The 19,114-nt window shown below is 39.6% G+C and overlaps 2 protein-coding genes across 2 annotated transcripts in view; one reads left to right on the forward strand and one right to left on the reverse strand.

Annotated features, from left to right (window-relative positions):
* LOC149049034 (uncharacterized) overlaps positions 1-13,579 on the forward strand; it is a 128,714-nt gene extending 115,135 nt beyond the window's left edge. Inside the window, 9 exon segments of the mRNA XM_089201399.1 lie at positions 1,883-1,987; positions 2,564-2,653; positions 2,792-3,058; positions 4,079-4,183; positions 4,705-4,794; positions 5,380-5,469; positions 6,418-8,375; positions 8,378-9,277; positions 11,788-13,579. Coding sequence (XP_089057525.1) covers positions 1,883-1,987; positions 2,564-2,653; positions 2,792-3,058; positions 4,079-4,183; positions 4,705-4,794; positions 5,380-5,469; positions 6,418-8,375; positions 8,378-9,277; positions 11,788-12,096 — 3,914 coding nt within the window. The 3' untranslated portion in view covers positions 12,097-13,579.
* Positions 1-16,564, reverse strand: part of LOC149049045 (uncharacterized) — a 30,498-nt gene extending 13,934 nt beyond the window's left edge. The window contains exons 1-2 of the mRNA XM_089201468.1: positions 16,376-16,564; positions 15,869-15,916 (exon numbers count right to left, since the gene is read on the reverse strand). Coding sequence (XP_089057594.1) covers positions 15,869-15,916; positions 16,376-16,492 — 165 coding nt within the window. The 5' untranslated portion in view covers positions 16,493-16,564. The remainder of the gene's footprint in view (positions 1-15,868; positions 15,917-16,375) is intronic.
* Positions 16,565-19,114: the final 2,550 nt, after the last annotated feature.

Below are 19,114 nucleotides of genomic sequence, written 5' to 3' on the forward strand. Positions count from 1 at the left end.
AGGTCATGCATGCTGAATGGCGACAAGAGGAACTAATGAAGTCATTTCCCGAAGCAATTGCAATTGAAACAGAAGGAGAGGGTAAGATCTCTTTTTCCTTTGAAGTAACTGTTACTGTAAAATCTGCTCAAAGAGATATTTGGATATTTATGTATACTGGAACAGAGGGAATCAATACTTATATGATAACAGTTGTGGTTGGTAAGTTTTCCTGCCAGTGTTAAGAGATGCACTGGCTTGTGTGTGAACAAACTGGACTTCAGATTAAGAGGTCTGGGTTCAAGCCCTGGGCTGAAGTCATTGTGTTGTAGTCTGGACTGGGGGGCTTTACTCTCACAGTGTGTCTCCACACCCAGGAGTATAGATGGCTACTGATGAACTGACCAGTATTTTATATACATGTGTAAGGATTAAGGGTACAGTCATAGTGGCTGAATGGTATGGTACCTGGAAGAAGCTCGCGCTACAGGGACTAGCTTTGTACCTAATATATGTAAGGTGACTTTCCAAAATATATGTCTAGTTCCTTACAAATATTTGATAACAATTTGGTAACAATGGAAGATTATTCATAATAGCTTGTTATTGTATGTCTCAGGAGTTTTTAGTGCAGCACATGAACTGAAAATAGAGTGGGTCATCGTCAAGGGTATTTCAGGATATGCAGATGGAACTGAAGGAAAAGAAAACTGGCAAACATTTGCAAGTGTAACAGCAGCTTCTCTTGTTGCCAACATTCTAAACCAATGCAGTATTTTTGGAGATTGGCCACATTACAAAGGTAAACAGATCAACTTTTATTTTTTTTAGGCCTGCAGTATATTTGCTTGCAGTCACAAGCTGGTCTTGTATGCCGTTTAGTTTTGTGTTCTATAAATGTGCTGAAACTGAAAAAATAACCCAAAATTCACTCATTACGTAACTGCCAACCGTAAGCGTAAGGTTGCCAGTATTTCCTCCTACCTTTTAGGCTTTTGTATCCATTGATCGTAAGAAACGAACTGATGAGTTTTATTTCATCAGAGATAAATTTTTCGATGAATAGCCAATAGTCAATATCAGTTTGCTGGAAAGCAACTTGCCCACCTACAAGAATACAAAGTTACAGGAAGTACCGTTGCAAACTTCCTATTTTAACGACTATGTCTTTCTACACTGGCTGTTTCTTTTACAGAAAGGATAGTTTTTTCCAAGTATTTTGCTCGAATTTTGAAAAGACGTGCAAATGATAAGTCACCAAACAAAAAAAAATTCAGTTTGTGTATGTGGGCCTCCCTATCACGTGTTAAACGATGTATATAACATGTAGGGATACGTAATGCAATCGCACGAAATGGTACTAAACGAGGGAAAAACCTTAAAACTTTTAAGCGGAAAAAGCAAATCGTCAAGGCTGTGTACAAGCCTATCTATTGACCGAAAAAATATATCCCGATTAGTTTTTTTTAACATTTATTAAGAATACGATACAAGTGTGCATGTGCTTCAAGTACCCCTGCAAGTTTTCATTGCTAGTGAATGTCTCTTTTTTTTTCCCCCAAGTTGCTAATTGTATGGAAAATATTTTTTTCAAGTTTCTCGCGTGACTGCAAACAAGAGATATAAATGGTAGATCACCAAATCCGTTTACGTGGTGATGACAATTTTTCTTCCTGGCAGAAAAAAAAGAACAATAAATCTTCCGTTCACGTATTTGGGCGTGCATATTTCGTGTAAAATGATGCACAGTAGGGGCGCATAATGCAGTGGCACGAAGTGGCCTCGAAACAAATTGCTCAGGAGACGTTTCATGAGGAAAGGAAATAGCTCCAATGCTACAACGAACCTGTTGGCTCAAAACATCTGGTCCAATGATTTTTTTTCAACATTTGTTATCATGCAGGTGATTCTACTAAACATTTGCCACGGCCAGAGGTGAAACGCCGTAAGGAAGAGTCGTCTTCGAATGACGCCTTAACTCCGAAGAAAGGAAAAACTTGTTTGGCAGGTAGAATGAGGGTATATCTATAAGCGTACCTGGTAACCCCCACCCCCCCAACCCCATCTTCCTTCCCCCTGCCTTTGTAAAATAAAAATGTGTGGATCCAGCAAAATGGCATTAATAGTTGCAATAAGTACAGCTCGCTATCCCCTCATCTTGACGCTTTGCTGTGATGTCTTTATGTTTGTAGTCAAGCAAGGAGTTTTCAGTGACGAAAATTTAGAGTGGCTTTACCCAAGTTGCTTATTGTATGGAAAATATTTTTTTAAGCTTTCCGCTCGATCGCAAAGCAGAGATATAAATGGTATGTCACCAAATCCATTTACGTGGCGATGACAGTTTCCGTTACTAGCTGGGAAAAAAAAAACAAGAAATCCTCTGTTCTCGTATGTAGGCGTGGATTTTTTTGTGTTAAATTATGCACAGTAGGGTTGCATAATGCTATGGCACGAATTTGCCTTGAAAAAAATTCATCAGGAGACGTTTTATTAGAAAAGGAAAAAGCTCCATTGCTACAATAAATCTGTCGGCTCAAATAATATTTTCTGGTCTAATTATTTTTTTGCATTTGTTATCATGCAGGTTCTTCTACTAAGCATTTTCTTCGGCCAAAGATGAAACGCTGTCATGAAGAGTTGTCTCCGAGTGATGCCTCAACTCCAATGGAAAGAGGTAAAGTGAGGACATATCTATGGGCGTGCCTGTTAACCCCCATGCGTGGATCCAGCAAAATGGTTTGAATAGTTGCGATACGTACAACTCGTTATCCCCTCATGTTGATGCTTTGCTGTGATGTCTTTGTTTTTGTAGTCAAGCAAGGAGTTCCCAGTGACGAAGATTTAGAGAGGCTTTCGCAGAAACTCGATAACTGGAAGACAGTCGGGCGTTGTCTTGAAATTGAGGAGGCAAGATTAACGGCGTTTGACAAAGAAAATAGTGAATGGTCTGAAAAAATCTACAAAATGTTATTACATTGGAAAGAGAGGAATGGCTCAGCTGCAACATACATGGTCCTACATGATGCATTGTGTCATTCATTGGTTAATCGCAAAGATTTAGCCGAGCAATTTATCACTGGTAATATATCACTAATCTTGCAATTCAATAAAAATAAAATTACCTATAAGTATAGTGCCAAATTCTCAGACACCATGCTTTTTGGCCACTGTATCTTTTATGTAAGTTTTTGACAGTGCCTCGAAACTGGAAAAGTGTCGCTTCATTTGTCGGTAATCAAATCAAAGCGAAGGAAGATCATTTGATGCGTTTGTATATTTCCATGTAGTTTTCTGGTAGCGCAAAATTCACTCACTACTTAATTGCCAACCGTAAGCGTAAGGTTGTCAGTATTTCCTCCCACTTTTTAGGCTTTGGTACCCATTGATCGTAAAAAAAGAACTGGTGAGTTTTATTTCATCAGAGATAAATTTTTCGACGAATAGCTAAGTCAATAACAGTTTGCTGGAAATCAACTTGCCCACCAACTTCCTATTTTAACGACTATGTCTTTCTACACTGGCTGTTTCTTTTACAAAAAGGATAGTTTTTTCCAAGTATTTTGCTCGAATTTTGAAAAGACAAGTTAATGATAGGTCACCAAACTCCAAAAAAAAAAAATCAGTTTGTGTATGTGGGCCTCCTATCACGTGTAAAACGATATATATAACATGTAGGGATGCGTAACGCAATCGCACGAAATGTTCCTAAACGAGGGAAAAACCTTGAAACTTTTAAGCGGAAAGTTTTCATTTTTAGTGAATGTCTTTTTTTTTCCCGCCAAGTTGCTAATTGTATGGAAAATATTTTTTCAAGCTTCTTGGTCGATATGCAAGAGATGTAAATGGTAGGTCGCCAAATCCGTTTACGTGGCGATGACAATTTTTCATCCTGGCAGAATAAAAAGAACGAGAAATCACCTGTTCCCGTATGTTGGCGTGCATATTTCGTGTAAAATGATGCACATGACACAAAGTGGCCTTGAAACAAATTCCTCAGGAGACGTGGCATGAGGAAAGGAAATAGCTCCATTGCTACAAGGAATCTGCTGGCTCAAGAAAATCTGGTCTAATTTTTTTTTTTGCATATGTTGTCATTTAGGTGATTCTACCAAACATTTGCGTCGGCCAAAGGTGAAACGCCATGATGAAGAGTCGTCTCCGAATGATGCCTCAACTCCGAAGAAAGGAAAAACTCGTGTCGCAGGTAAAGTGGGGAGATATCTATGAGCGTGCCCGTTAACCCCCCCCCCCGACCCCATCTTCCTTCCCCCTGCCTTTGTAAAATAAAAATGCATGGGTCCAGCAAAATGGCATGAATAGATGCATTACGTACTACTCGCTATCGTCTCATCTTGATGCTTTGCCGTGATGTCTTTATGTTTGTAGTCAAGCAAGGAGTTCCTAGTGACGAAGATTTAGAGTGGCTTTACCCAAGCTGCTTATTGTATGGAAAAGATTTTTTTAGAGCTTTTCGCTCGATTGCAAACTAGAGATATAAATGGTATATCACCAAATCCGTTTACGTGGTGATGACAATTTTTCTTAGTGGCTAGAAAAAAAAAAGAACATGACATCTTCTGTTCGCGTATGTGAATGTGCATTTTTCGTGCCCAATAATGCACAGAAGGGATGCATAATGCAATGGCACAAATTGGCCACAATAAATCTGTTGGCTCAAACAAAATGTTCTGTTCTAATTATTTTTTTACATTCGTTATCATGCAGGTGGTTCTACTAAACATTCGCCTCGGCCAAAGGTGAAAGGCCGTGATGAAGAGTCGTCTCCGAGTGACGCCTTAATCCCAAAGGAAAGAGGTAAAATGAGGACATGTCTATGGGCGTGCCCGCTAACCCCCACCCCCCGACCCCATCATCCTTCACCCTGCCTTTGTAAAATAAATATGCGTGGATCCAGCAAAGTGGCATGAATAGATGCAATACGTACTGCTCGCTATCCCCTCATCTTGATGCTTTGCTGTGATGTCTTTATTTTTGTTGTCAAGCAAGGAGTTCCTAATAACGAAGATTTAGAGTGGCCTTACCCAAGTTGCTTATTGTATGGAAAAGAGTTTTTTAAAGCTTTTCGCTCGATCGCAAAGTTGAGATATAAATGGTACGTCACCAAATCCATTTACACGGCGATGACAATTTTTCTTGCTGGCTGGAAAAAAACAAATAGGAAAAAAAAGAAATCTACTAGTCGCGTTTGTGGGCGTGTATATTTTTGTGTCAAATGATGCAAAGTAGGATTGCATAATGCAGTGGTACGAATTGGCCTTGAAACAAATTCATCAGGAGACGTTTTATTAGGAAAGGAAAAAGCTCCATTGCTACAATAAATCTGTTGGCTCAAATAATATGTTCTGGTCTAATTATCTTTTTACATTTGTTACCATGCAGGTGGTTCTACTAAACATTTGCCTCTGCCAAAGGTGAAACGCCGTAATGAAGAGTCGTCTCCGAGTGACGCCTTGACTCCAAAGAAAATAGGTAAAATGAGGACATGTCTATGGGCGTGCCCGTTAACCCCCACCCCCCCAACCCCATCTTCCTTCCCTCTCCCTTTGTAAAATAAAAATGCGTGGATCCAGCAAAATGGCATGAATAGATGCAATACCCACTACTCGCTATCCTCTCCTCTTGATACTTCGCTGCAAGAAGTTACCAGCGACGAAGATTTAGAGAGGCTTTCGCAGAAACTCGAAAAATGGAAGACAGTCGGGCGTCATCTCGAAATTGTGGAAGCAAGATTAACAGCGTTTAACAATGAAAATAGGGAATGGTCTGAAAAAATCTACAAAAGGTTATTACATTAGCAAGAGAGGGAGGGCTCAGCTGCAACATACTCATAAGACACCTAGAATCTCCCGCCTTACCCCTCCCCTCCTTTTAGCCCAACCCCCATTTTATAAACCACACAGAACCCAATCGGTCCAACGAGGGGCTAATGTTCGAATTTAAGCTTTAGAAACTCATAGTTACTGCAATATTTGAGGTTTTCCCTAATGTTTGTCTTAATAATAATTTCACTTGCCACAGAACAAATCAATATATTTTTTTAAGATTTTTGTGTAGCGGAGCAAGCAATAGCCTCGATTACCAGCCGCTGTTCGTGAAGTGAGCCCACGCTTCTCTCCTTCACGGGGGGATCGAAGACTGTACTCGTGAATTAGGGGCAAATCAAACCCCCCAACCTCCCCCTTCCCCCCCCCCAAAAAAACAAAAACAAAAACAAAAAAAAACAAAAAAACACCGTAGTGATCAGATAGTGAAAATGTGAATATTTACCTTCGGAATTAAAGAGTGACGTCGTCAAAGTTACAAATAACAGATGGAAAGAGTTATTCTCCTTATTGTTCAAAAACCCTTCTCGAGTGATTTTCTTTTCGATGTGGGAGAAAGAGAATTTTTACCAAGCTACTTGTTTTTTGTCTACAGACTCGTCTGTAACAGCATTTTGGGAATGGTGCCGGAATCAGTTGAGTGCGTTTTACAACACCATGTGTCAAGTGAAAATAACACCATGGGACCCAGACAACACAGTACACATTAATAGCATTTACATACAAGTAACGTTTTTACAAGACCACAGGAAACCTGACGGGACAACGAAAAAAAAGCTGGGAGACAGCAGTGAAGTATTTGAAGGTGACGAAGATCATCCCATCCGTAGACGAATTCTGGTGTATGGAAGACCTGGAATAGGAAAGTCTACTTTCACTCAAAAAGTAGCTGTGGATTGGGCAAATGGCAGAAAGAAGATCCTCGAAAAGTTCAATGTTTTACTGTTAATCAGGTTACGAGACGTTTGTGGTATTTCGGACCTCTGTACCATGTTAAAAACAGCGGAACTGTTGTCTGCTGATGACCCGATGGCAGTCAATAACTTGTGTGAATATGTCCGTCAGAACCAAGAGAAAGTGCTGCTCGTTTTGGATGGATATGATGAGTACAGCGGTGGAAAATCATCCATAATTCACCAGATTTGGAGAGGCAGTCAACTGAGAGACTGTTGTGTAATGATCACAACGCGGCCAGTGAAAGAGGATGAGCTTAGAGTGCCAAGTCACGCTCAGTTTGAACTTAACGGGTTCGATAGCTGGGAACAGAAGAAACAGTTTGCAAGTAAGATTCTTCCTGATGAGGAGGACGTTAAAGGGCTACTTGAATACCTAAGAAAGCATGACCTCGAGGAGATGTCAGAGATTCCGCTATTGTTGTTGATGTTGTGTCTTCTCTGGAAAGAGAAAAAGCATCAATCACCAACATCTCGTGCGGAAATTTACGTAGGATTTATTCGGACTCTCTTGAATCATATGGCTACTAAAGACTCGGACAACGTGGCAACAGATAAAAGCATAGATGAATATCAAGAGGAACTTTCCAAAATAGGAAAACTTGCTTTTGATGCTCTTTTGGAGGACTGCCTTCATTTTGACTTCAGTAAATTTCCTAAAGGTGATCTGTTCGAGAAGCTTATTCATGTCGGTTTTTTTCAAGTTTCCAAACTTTCCGCTTTGAACCGTGAGAAGATCGTGTATTTTCTTCACAAGTCCGTTCAGGAGTTTCTCGCCGCCTGGTTCATCGTTCAAGAAGTGAAGGTTAAGAAGAATGAAACTGTCACCTGCCTGTCAGGAATGGATACGTTTGAAAAATCAAAGAAGATGGACGAAGTTCTAAAATTCGTTTGTGAGTTGTCATCAGATGCTGTCGGCATTGTTTTTGATCATCTACACTATGTCGGAAAGAAAGAAGGTCTCACAAATTACAATTTCACTAGGACGCCTTCTGTCGAAGATTTGTCTAGAGCACAAAATGAGTTCATTGAACTCTGCGTCGATTGTTTGTTCTGTTGTCCAGAGTCAGACAGACTAGCTGTGTATTCTGCATTTCTCTCATGTGTTAACCATGTCGTAATGCTTCATGACGAACACGTGTGTACTGCTGCTGAGAAAAACTTCTTCAAAGGCACCGCCAGTTTTCCAAACTATTTATTTTTTCAATATGTAACTAAATATGATGATCGTGAGGGTAACTATGATAATATTCTATCCATATTGTCTGACTTGAACGCGGTCGTTTTAGCGTGCTCTGGAGAAGTTAAGGATTTTAAAAAATACGCCGATTTACGCGATGCGAACCTTTTCCTCAAAAAAAGCGAAAAAAAAAACTTTATCTATGTACATCGCATAACAAATGCTGTTTTTTGCCCTAAACTTCTTCCTGAAGTGATATCAGCGCCGGTTTGTTCTTCTCAGCCACCTGTGGATAATCTGGGAAAGAATGAGGACAACAACGTTGCACTGTCTCTGACTGAGAACAGATCTGACCAGGCACAACAACATTGTTTGTCACTGGTGAGAGAGGTTAAGTTAAAGAATGTAACAATTGGGGATTTTAATTTGTTCTGTTGAAGAACTTGTTGCCTTTAGTAACAGCTCCTCGAGATATTGCTATATGGGGGAGCGGGACAGGTGCCTTAAAAGGTAATTCCATTGAGAACGCGATTCACAGAATTAATTTTACTGACAATCTCCACAGTTTAGAACTTCGTGGTATCAATCTAACAGAAAAGTGTGCTGCTTTTATTGCTGAGTCACTGCACCACTCTCCAAACTTGCATAAGCTCTGCTTGTCATGGAACCCCTTACACAGCGGTGTGAGTCATTTGGCTGAGAATCTTCATCACGTGCCACAGTTGACTAAGTTAGAGTTAACTTATGTAAAAATGGGAGAAAAGGAATGTGCTGCACTGGTTGCCTCATTACAGTACTTAAACAAGTTAGAAGAACTGGATATGTCTCTCAATGCACTGGGTCACGGGATCATTGAACTGGCCAAGAACCTGAACAGTGTACTCAATCTGACTGAGCTGAACCTGCCGGATACAAAGATGGGTGCAGATGAAGCATCAGCACTGGCTCGTGCACTAAAGGATGTACCAGAGCTGAGCGATCTTAATATGACTAACAATGCACTGGGTCACGGGATCATTGAACTGGCCAAGAACCTGAACAGTGTACCCAATCTGACTAAGCTGAACCTGAAGTCTACAAATATGGGTGAAGATGAAGCATCAGCACTGAATCGTGCACTTAAGGATGTACCAGAGCTGAGTGATCTTGATCTAGGGTTTAATCCACTTGGCAGAGGAGTCAGGGACCTGGTCCAGCATCTCAGCAGTGTTCCTAAGCTGCGTTTCCTGTCCCTGAGTAGTTTTCAGATGACAAAGACAGAGATTGAAGAGTTGTGTACAGCAGTAAAAGGGAGAGGCATCGCTTTGCTCACTGATTACCATGTAAGAGTCTTTTTGTTGTTTCACTTAGTTGTATCTAATCTTTAGTTAGACGTTCCTCAGAATAGCACTAGATATTGTTTGCAGCAAGTTGCTTTTGATAAAATTTATCAGAGTAGTCTGCATGGGAAAGAATATAGACATCAGGAACAGTGACTGTTTTCGAAATTTTCTATTTCTATTTTGTGACATCAGGAGCAATTGTTGGGGATGGCGGAGACCGTAAACAGCCCATGTTAAGTACTTTAATGGTTCATGTAATGCTTCTTTGACTATGGTTTCCAGAAATATTTGTCTAAGATTAAATTAAGACAGAAACAAATTTAGCTTTCAAAACTTTGATATTATTTACAGACAGTAGTTTCCAGTGTAGTGGATGCTTGATTACTGAAAATTCATCGAAAACTTTGGGAGTTCGATTCCTTCGAGTTCATTCGATTGGCCCTTCGGTTTTGGCGAAATCTTGTAGAGAAATCTTTTGTAGCTATGCCTTACATAAGAGAGAGAAAAAAAGATGAATTGTGAGAATTTTTCTCGGACCAAACTTCTTTGCGCAATGTTAATTTTTGAAATTTTTTGGCTTGTGTTATTATTATGGGATGCTTTCTTTTGGGTTTGATTATGTGACGTGAAATTACTGTTAACCTATACATGCTTTGGATTCGATGACGTTGTTCCCTACAATCTGTACCAGTATCTATTCGCTTTTATTAACAGGAAGCGTTAACCCAATAAAATAGAAAGAACCAAACAAAAAAGGTTTTTTCTTGTGTTAAATCCAAATGCGTGTTTTGAAAAGCGAAAATCATGTTGATTCTATTGTCATAAATTTACGTTTTAAAGGTTTGTTCTGATAATAGGAAATAATTCACCAAAAGTTGTAGGTAAAATGATTAACATCCAAAAAGAAACTGACACGGTGCTATAATTTACTTGCACTTAAATGGTTTCATTCTTCTTAATTATCAGTTGGATTCTTTTTGTCTTTAGCTGCACTGCTCATGTTGAGTAACTCTGTCAGATGCTCGTAGGGCCCTCGCTCGCCTTTGTCATAGAAGCCTATTTTTTTTTCTTTTAAGAAAAATTAAAGACGAACATTGTAAATAGCGAACTTGTTGAAATGACTATTTCAAACCTTACACTCTAAAACCTTTTTGGTGTGTTAAACGAAAATATAACATAGAATAAAGAGCAAAGTACTCCGGGGTTGGTAATAAGGCAAAAAGAGATAATAGCGAGAAGGAATTGGAAAAGAAGACAGGCGGGCGCAAAATTCAATGGATAAATATATATATATTTTTTTTTTTGGAGGGGGGGGGGTGGGGAAAGGAGGAAAAAAATCAAGAAAGTGTTTCACATGGGTCACCTCTGATAAGCGCTTCGGCTCGATGTTCCCATTCTGTATCCAAAATAAGACCAATATTACCATGTCCTAAACAAAATAAAGCGCTTGCACTAGTCGTGAGAAGAAGCCTTTTGGAGGCGAAGTTTCCATTAACATCTCATTCAGCTGAAAGATCCAGGAAAGACGTTATGTTATGGAACCTGTGAAATTAGCGCTTGAAGAATGAAGCATTACTGTGCGTCAGGCGTAAGCGCCCTGCTAGAAAACAAACAGAAAATCAAAAGAAATCATTTTAAAAGCTTAAACTTCATAGGCGCGACCCGTGACACGCGGCTACTAGTCAAACTCGGCACTGCGCTATAATTTACTCGCTCTTAAATGGTTTCCTTATTCTTATTTATCAGTTGGATTCTTTTTTAAGTGTCTCGTATATGATTCAAATGGTTTTGTCAGAAAAGTATAGTTACATTGAGAGGAGAGTTCTTTACTTTTGGGAAAGTCAAGGAAAACAGTACATCGAGGACTCCGGGTCATCAAAAAGAAATATTTAGGGTTGTCTGTCTTTTAATCGTGTAACAATTATGTTGGTTGAGAGGTGAACTGGAGTAAAACCCGTTGCGTGTAGTCGTGCAAGGTTGGAAAATTGTAAAATCGTTGATTTACTCTCGGGCAGACAATAACTTAGCTAATACTTTGTGTGTGGAAAATAAATAATTTCGAAGATATTAGACAGTTTTCCTCCCCCCAAAAAAGTTAGTATTTATTGTAATTTATGTGTTTGTTTGTAAACCTTCACCTCATCTTAATCGTCAGGGAGCATTGTTTTTTGTTATTAGTAACTGAGATCGTTTTCTTTGTTGTAAAATGGTCTTAGTCACTTGTAGCTATTTGAATTCAAAAGTGAATGTCCTCTTTCACTGCTCGCTATATGGACAAACATCTTTGATTGCGAGAAATATTTATCTTGTGTGTTAAAATGTAAGTTGAGTGTTGCATAGAAATTAATGAAACAGGTGTATTTTGCCATAGCGAAGGAAACGTAATATTCCGATATACGTGGGGAGAATCAAGATCCTTTAAATATTTATATGGTGTGAAAATGCCAGTTGAGAGTTTCACATAATTGGTGCTGTGGTTGATGTTGTGTCCTTTTTTTGTCCTGTGATAGGCATTTAGAATAGGAGGTAAAGGGATGATCTATCGACTTCTTACAAAAGCTGAGCTGAAAAAAGAAGGAATATGGTTCAGAAAAGAGCCAGATGATGATGACGATGACGATGATGATGATGGTGATGATGATCATGATGATGATGACGAAAGTGAGGATGATGACGATGACGATGACGATGACGATGATGACGATGACGATGGTGATAATGACGAAGATGAAGATAGTGAGCATCTCGATGATGATGAGGATGATGGCGATGATGAAGTTAGTGACGATCTCGATGATGATGATGATGAAAATGAGTAAGCGCTCAGAAAAAACGTTTCTGTGGCAACTGATTTAGCGAAAAGTGAGAAGATTGATATTTCAGAATATAATCCATCAAATATTTTTGCTTGCGCGCGCGGGATTGGTCTAAATGCGTCACGTGACCGAATATACATCAGCTAAAACTGGAGAATATCCGTGAATATACCCTAACTAATATTCCTCAATTTTCAAACCTTAACGTCCACAACAAAAGAAGTCTTCGTTTTAAATTTAATTCAAGATTATTATCTGTTGCTCTAAGCTCTCACTTTTCCTCGAGCTTCACTCTCGGAAACTGTTCGCATCTCGGAACAGATCAAGTCCGAACAGCAACAAAAACAAAAACCATCGTGCATGTATTTGCGCCAAATGAAGACTATTGTTTATTTAGAATTTCGGAAATTGCTGGACGTATTTCCCGTCTCTTATGGCGCTATGTCTTTATTTCAGCATAACGTATAGGAGTAGCGTCCAGTTCGAATTGAAAACTTAGATAATTTGCAGACGGTATTTCCCCTCTAATCACAGATCACACAAATTTTCGTGATTTCACGTTGTTGTTTTACAGTGGACGGCTGAGAGATGAAGAGAGTTTTAAAACGCACGCGCTGAGATATTTCTCTGCTCATTATTTATATCTTTTGTTTTGCCACATCCTCGTTGCCGTTGTCGTGGTTTCCTGAAGTTCCCTAATTTTTAGTCCCTCGTGAAACTTCTTATATTGCAACCGGAAATGCAAGTTCTTTTCAGCAATAAAGTACAGAGTTGTTACTCAGTTTTTTTGCCGATCAGAACGCTAAACGAATTTCTTAGGATATCAGAGTGAAATAGTTTAGCATAGATTCCAAAAGTGACTTTTTGACGCGAAGAAAGAAAGGCCCCTCTATTCGTCTGTGCCAGGCTCTCCTTTTATGGAGACGGCCAAAAAAGGGGTGAGGTGAGACATTGGAGGTCTCGGGAAGAGTGAGAGGAGCTTTCTTTCCTTCCCAAACCCCAATTTTCACTCTTCCAATAATTCGATCTTTTCCAGCAACTGAGACCCTGGCAGAAGACAAACTTAATTTTTTCAAGTTAATTAATTCAAATTACTCAACTCAATTAATTCAAACTTATTAATTCAATTAATTTTATTGATTCTAATCAGCTGACAAGCTCATTTTGTCCTTACAAAAAAAGCCGACTTTGAGAAAAGGAACAGATGAATGATTCCTTGAGCTTGGATCAGTTCACAGGCAGCGCTGTGCTTTGAATTAGGCTTATTTTGTGATGCTTTACATTGATGATGCTTGAAACTGGAGATGTATGGAAAATCTTTCGTGATCAGAAAAGTTTAAGTTGATATTTGGTGTTACAAGCTTTAAAAATGCTTGTTCGTCTCACTTGTCACTGTAAATAGCAATTTAGTTCGTCAATTTTTACCCAACGTTGTGACTTTTTTTAGCCTCACTTTTATTGATTTATTAAAAGAATTTTTATGAAATATCTTTGTCTCTTTGTAATTAAAGTACAGATGGCATAAGTGCTTGAAAAAGACCCTGTATACGACCTGTATCCTTGTTGCCTGGGCCCCAAAGCACAGTCATTTAAATAGTTTTTTCAAAGCTGAACGCACCACGCACAGAACGATATTTTTGCGCAGACATTTTTATTAAAAGACAAGTATGTAGTCTTTAGTTCGATATAGGCAGCCCCTGGATGAGAGGAAAAACAGGTAAATTTTCATGGTTTTGATTTGCTTTTTCTCTTTTTTTTTTTGAAAATTTACCTCAGAATCTGTCGGCCTGACTTGTGTAACAATAACGGCTTTCGTGTCCCACCGACCGACCGTTTTCAATATTGTTTTTGATTTTTTGTTTGCATGTTTGTTTTTTTTTCCTATAACCACTTGTTTATTTCCACAAGCCGCCCGTCGTTCCTTAAGTTGTTCTACGCTGTGTCACTCGATCAGCAGGCGTTAAAAGCTTGGCATCTAAGCATCCTCTTCTTTTTACTGTTGTGATTTAATTCTTTCTAATGTTAAACCTGGCGATGAGAAAAACTCAAAAGGCGGAAAAAGGCCGAAATCATTGCAAGCAGTCTCCTTTTTCGTCGTTTGCCCCCTTCCTCCCCCACTTCTCTTCCGCTAGAGCACACTAAAACAAGCTTGATATCCCAACCTTTATCATATTTCTCGTACACAGAGCCTACGATGGTTAACTTTCAGGCTTAACTCCTCAAAAAGGGGATTTTGTGTGCGCCAGCTATTAAATAATCAGTAGACTCGATTGGTTTCTTTTTTCAAGTTCTTTTATTTAGATCACATTCAAGTTGTTTTGCAGCCCAATTGGTATCACGGACAACACACAATTTTCACTTTATATATAAAATCAACATCATATCCATCGGCAGAAAACGTGTTACATAACTTTAAGGTGGTTAGCTCGTTGCAAATTATGGTTAACTGGAAGCTGATACAATGCAACCAGTTAAAAATTGGACCAGTGTTCATGATAAGGGATAACTTTAGAGGCCTTACATAACGCTACACTTTGATGAGGTGTTAGCGACCCCGCCCAAGACTGGTATCATTTGCAGCGCTCTATCAAAGAATCCCGGCTTTTGAACTTGCCGTTGTCGGCTCTGATTGAGTAGCAGCTGTTGTCTCAAGCTCTCCACTGTCTTCTCCATGCCTTCATTTGATTTTTGCATTTGTGCAAGTCGTTGACTGAGTATCTGGCTTTCTTGCATGAAATTTCGTCTGTGTTTTTCAGCTTCCATCATTCTCGTCTTTACCATGTTCTCTATTTGTTGTCGTTGGACCGCTGCTTTAGCTTCCATCTGTTCACGGAGTCTCTTTTTTTCTTGCTCCTGTTTTGCCTGCAGCATTTCCATCTAATTACCAGACAGGAAAAAGTTCAGGTCAGACAGCTATAGGAGAGTCATGATGAAAAATATTATGGCATCTACTCTTGTTCACCTCTGTGCTAAAATCATCAAATTTCTCAGTTACTCAGAATGATTTTCTGATAGAAATACTGTACAATCTTTCACAGAAAACACCCAATGGGATATATTCTTGCTAGCGTGATTGAAACTAAAGATATATTTTAAGGCATTTGAAGGTGAAAGTTATTATGAGGCAATATTCCTATAACAAAGAAATTAAGGAATAATGAATCTAATTTGACACATCATAAAATTACATTGGAATGGAACCAAGAGAAAATAAGCAGGCAGAGAGGGCGGCCCCTGCACCAGAACTCGTTCAGACAAGATGTCAGCCTTTTTTTTGTTTTATTTCACCTGCCCTGGTACCAAATCGGATATTACTCAAAAAAACCTAGTTCCCAGGAATGAGTGTGCTCCCGCTTAATTAAAATGCTTACTTTTCTACGTATTTAATTGGATTTCACTGTGTTTAATCGCCGTAGAATTCGTGTGTCTGCGCTTTCTGAATCAAAGATGTGCATGTTTAGCGCTTCTGTCTGACAAGGCAAAACTCACAAAAAGCAGTCAATGGTCCTCTTTGTTCTTTTATTCTCTTTTTGTGATCTGGACAAATGGAAATCGTCAAATGATAGATTTGACGATGGTAGATTATTTTTGAAGCGTATAGGGATTTCTTAAGTGATTTTGAAAATGTCGGATCAATGTCAGAATCTGATCAACTGCCCACCTACCCCTCCCCTGACCCAACATTAGCCCTAACTTGTTATTTTATTGTTGTTGAGTTAGGGGAGGGGTAGGCGTGCAGTTTCTCAGATACTGACATTGACTCAAAATGTCTTACTTCCTTATGGCGCTGACGATTTTCTTGTTGTAAACGTTCGTATTCCTCCTTAAGAAAAAATGAAATTTAACGTCAGTCTAACCTTTGTCTAGCAAGATGATGAAATTCTATTGCGTGTAAAAAAAATTTTCCCTCTCACCAAGAATGAATCACATCCTCGCCATTACATCTGAATTAATCCAGCAATGTTTTTGACAAAGAACAGAAAAAGAAAGCATGAACTTCAATCAGCTTTTGTTCTCTTAATATGAAGTTGATTGAGTTTGAGAAAAAAAGTTGTAATTATTCCATAGATTTTTTTCCGTTCCCTCGAAGAACGGAGCAGAACTTCAAGAAATAAATTTCCATTTCATTTCCCATTCCCTATTTCTTATTCTCCTTCCCTATTCTAAATTCCTTCTTCTCCATTCTTCATCTCCTATTCTCCGTTCCCCATTCATCATTCGAAATTTTTTCCCTTAAAAAGAAATATGATTGATAAGTCGATTAAAATTGCATCATCAGTACCTCAAGTTTTATCTTCTCTTGCTCTTGATAGGCTTTGGCGGCAATTTCTCGACTCAAGTTCTCGTCAAAGTCCTTTAATTGTTTCAGCACGCCCAAGTATTGTTGTATTTCTGTCATAAGTTCCTGTGATAAAAGTAGAACTTTCGCTTACATCGTTGCTTTGTCTGTTGGTTTTATTTGTGGTAACTACCAAGAGATTATAAAGTTATATTCTCTTGTAACTACATAATAGTTACTAAGACCAAGAATCGCAATGTTCTTGTATTAAAGGAACTGAATTCGGTTGGTATTTTCTTTTTGTCCGTGAAACTATTAATGTCATGGAAAAAAAGGAAGGCACAGATCAGAAACCTTTTAACTCAATGATTTGTCTCATTTTTGGTCTGAATTTTTAATTTTGATGGTCCTTCTTGATCAGTCAGTAAAGTTAGGTCGTTCTGTTCGGTTCGTTTCTAATGTTAATGTCGTGAATGAGTCGTTTGTATGGTGCCGGTAGTGGTTTACACCTGTTGAAGGGAGTCTGTTCTAAGTTAGTAAGCCAGCTTTTCAGGTAAGTCGTTGAAAGTAGTTGGTGCTGTAGGTTTGGCATATAAATTTCGCAGCGTCCCAGTCAGAAGCATGGTTCGTAAGTCGGTATTGTTCAGCAATGTGATCGTTGACATGTGACTGTTAATGTTTACCCTAACAATATCAACAGTGACGATGGAATAGAAATTTATGAAGCGTGGATGCCCTCGATCAAAAAACAACAACCGGAGAGCCGTAAGAAAGCGGACCGCCGTGGGAACAATGCACGAACATCGAGGATCGAAACGCGCTAATCATAGCTGTGAAAAAAAATAAACAATCACAGCGGAGCATCCTGCTTATTTAGAAGACCCGAAACCAGTCGACCTTATCGCCTGATGAAGACTAGCAGTATGCATTCGCGATTCACATTATAAGTGACCACATCGTGGGACAAACGATAACACATTATTATTATTGTACTTTACCACGATGAACAAGCACAACCTTTATGTCATTTGTGTAATTTAGAATTAACCTAAATTATTATTTTGCTGGCACGCAACGGTGAACTGGGTTCTAGTGTAGCGCGCGTGGGACCGCGGTTAGGGGGTTTGAAATAGTGACCGGTTAGTTATGCGTGTCATTCTATCGTCAGCCTCGCCGCGTCATCTTGCTTGGTTTAGTTCTCTCTGTTTTTTCCTTCGCCGTGGCTATGGATGAAGCCAAAGTTTCCAGCGTGATTACGAACAGCAACAAAGAGCTCATATTTATTTTTTTTTTGTTTACGGGTTTGTTTGTTCCTTACCGTCTTTATTACGCCCTAAATGGGTTCAATGTTTATACCCTTGGTGGGTTTATTCTTGTACCCCTGATGGGCAAAATAAAGATTTGAATTTCAGGTCGATAGACTTACGAAGCTGTCTTGAGATTATTTAAATGTTCTGGCTGGTTATTGACCCTGGGTGGGTTCTATATGCCTATGACGTGGACGCTGTCATTGCCGTACCCCGGACGGGCTCTATTACCCGAGTTTTATACCCCGGATGGGCTCAACTTTTTCCTTGCAGTTTGGTTTTTTCTGCGTCATACCCTGGACGGGTATTGAACTCTTTTGTTATCCCTTGGGGGTCCCGTATATGGGTTAGCTCACCAGTGTTCTTACTTTATTGTTTAAGATATCTTCTCCTCTGGGTTTTGGTCTTCTGAAAGCTCCGACCACTGTCAGGTCAACCAGCTGAGGCGAAAGCTCAAGCTTACGGTGCTTGCTTCGAGGGCGTCCGGGTCATTGGAAAACTATTTGAGTGCCTTCAGTATATGGGCAGAGTTCGCCAAAGGCGTGTTGGGCGTTCCCACTTTTCCTGTCGGTCCCATGGATTGTGCCCTCTATCTGCAGTTTCTTCTACAGTAATCGGAATAAGTCGGCATCTGCCATCAACTGCGCGTTTTACGCTTTCAAGTGGCTTCTACCCTACACCCCACCGTTATCTCCGCGAAGGAGGGAGCTCTTCGTCTTGTTTGCCAACGAGCCTCTCATAGGAAAGAACCCCTCGAGGTGACCCATCTCAAGCAACTTGCTGAAAGGACTGACTTTGGCAATATTTTGCATTTAAGAAGCTTAGTTATGTTCGTCCTCGCCTTTTCCGGCTTTTTCAGAAGTTCAGAATTATGTCTCATTTGTATTAAGCATGTTCAATTCTTTTCTAGTTACGTTACTATTTTTACTAAGAAAAGCAAAACAGATCAATTAGAGAAAGCCGTGCTGTCGTCATCGCTGAAACCCGTTCGTCTACTTGTCCTTGCTATCTTCTCATGGCGTACATGAGCAAAGCGCATAGAGCCGGAAATTCTGAGGAGTATCTTTTTCGTCCTATTTCGTCTTCAGAAAATCGTAAGCGTTTAGTTTCGGTTAACAAGCCTATCAGTTACTCTGCGTATAGGGATTCCTTTAAGAAGTCTTTTCCGGATATTGTACCTGACATATCAAGGTTTAGTACTCATTCCACGAGATCAGGAGGAGCTACTCTGGCAGCCAATTCAGGCGTCTCGGAGAAAAACATTCAGCGTCACGGTCGCTGAGCTTCCGTAGAAGCTGAAAACATCTATCAGGCTTGAAGCCTCTAAATCTCTGTCCGTCTGAGCTCAAGCCCTTTCTTTTACTATCTAGCATGGGCCTGGCTGACGGACGCGCCCATGCTTCTAAGTGTTGTTTTGTGTGTTCGGTTGTGTAGT

This window comes from Pocillopora damicornis, chromosome 3 (assembly GCF_964200805.1).
Source record: "Pocillopora damicornis chromosome 3, jaPocDami1.2, whole genome shotgun sequence".
NCBI lineage: Eukaryota > Metazoa > Cnidaria > Anthozoa > Scleractinia > Pocilloporidae > Pocillopora > Pocillopora damicornis.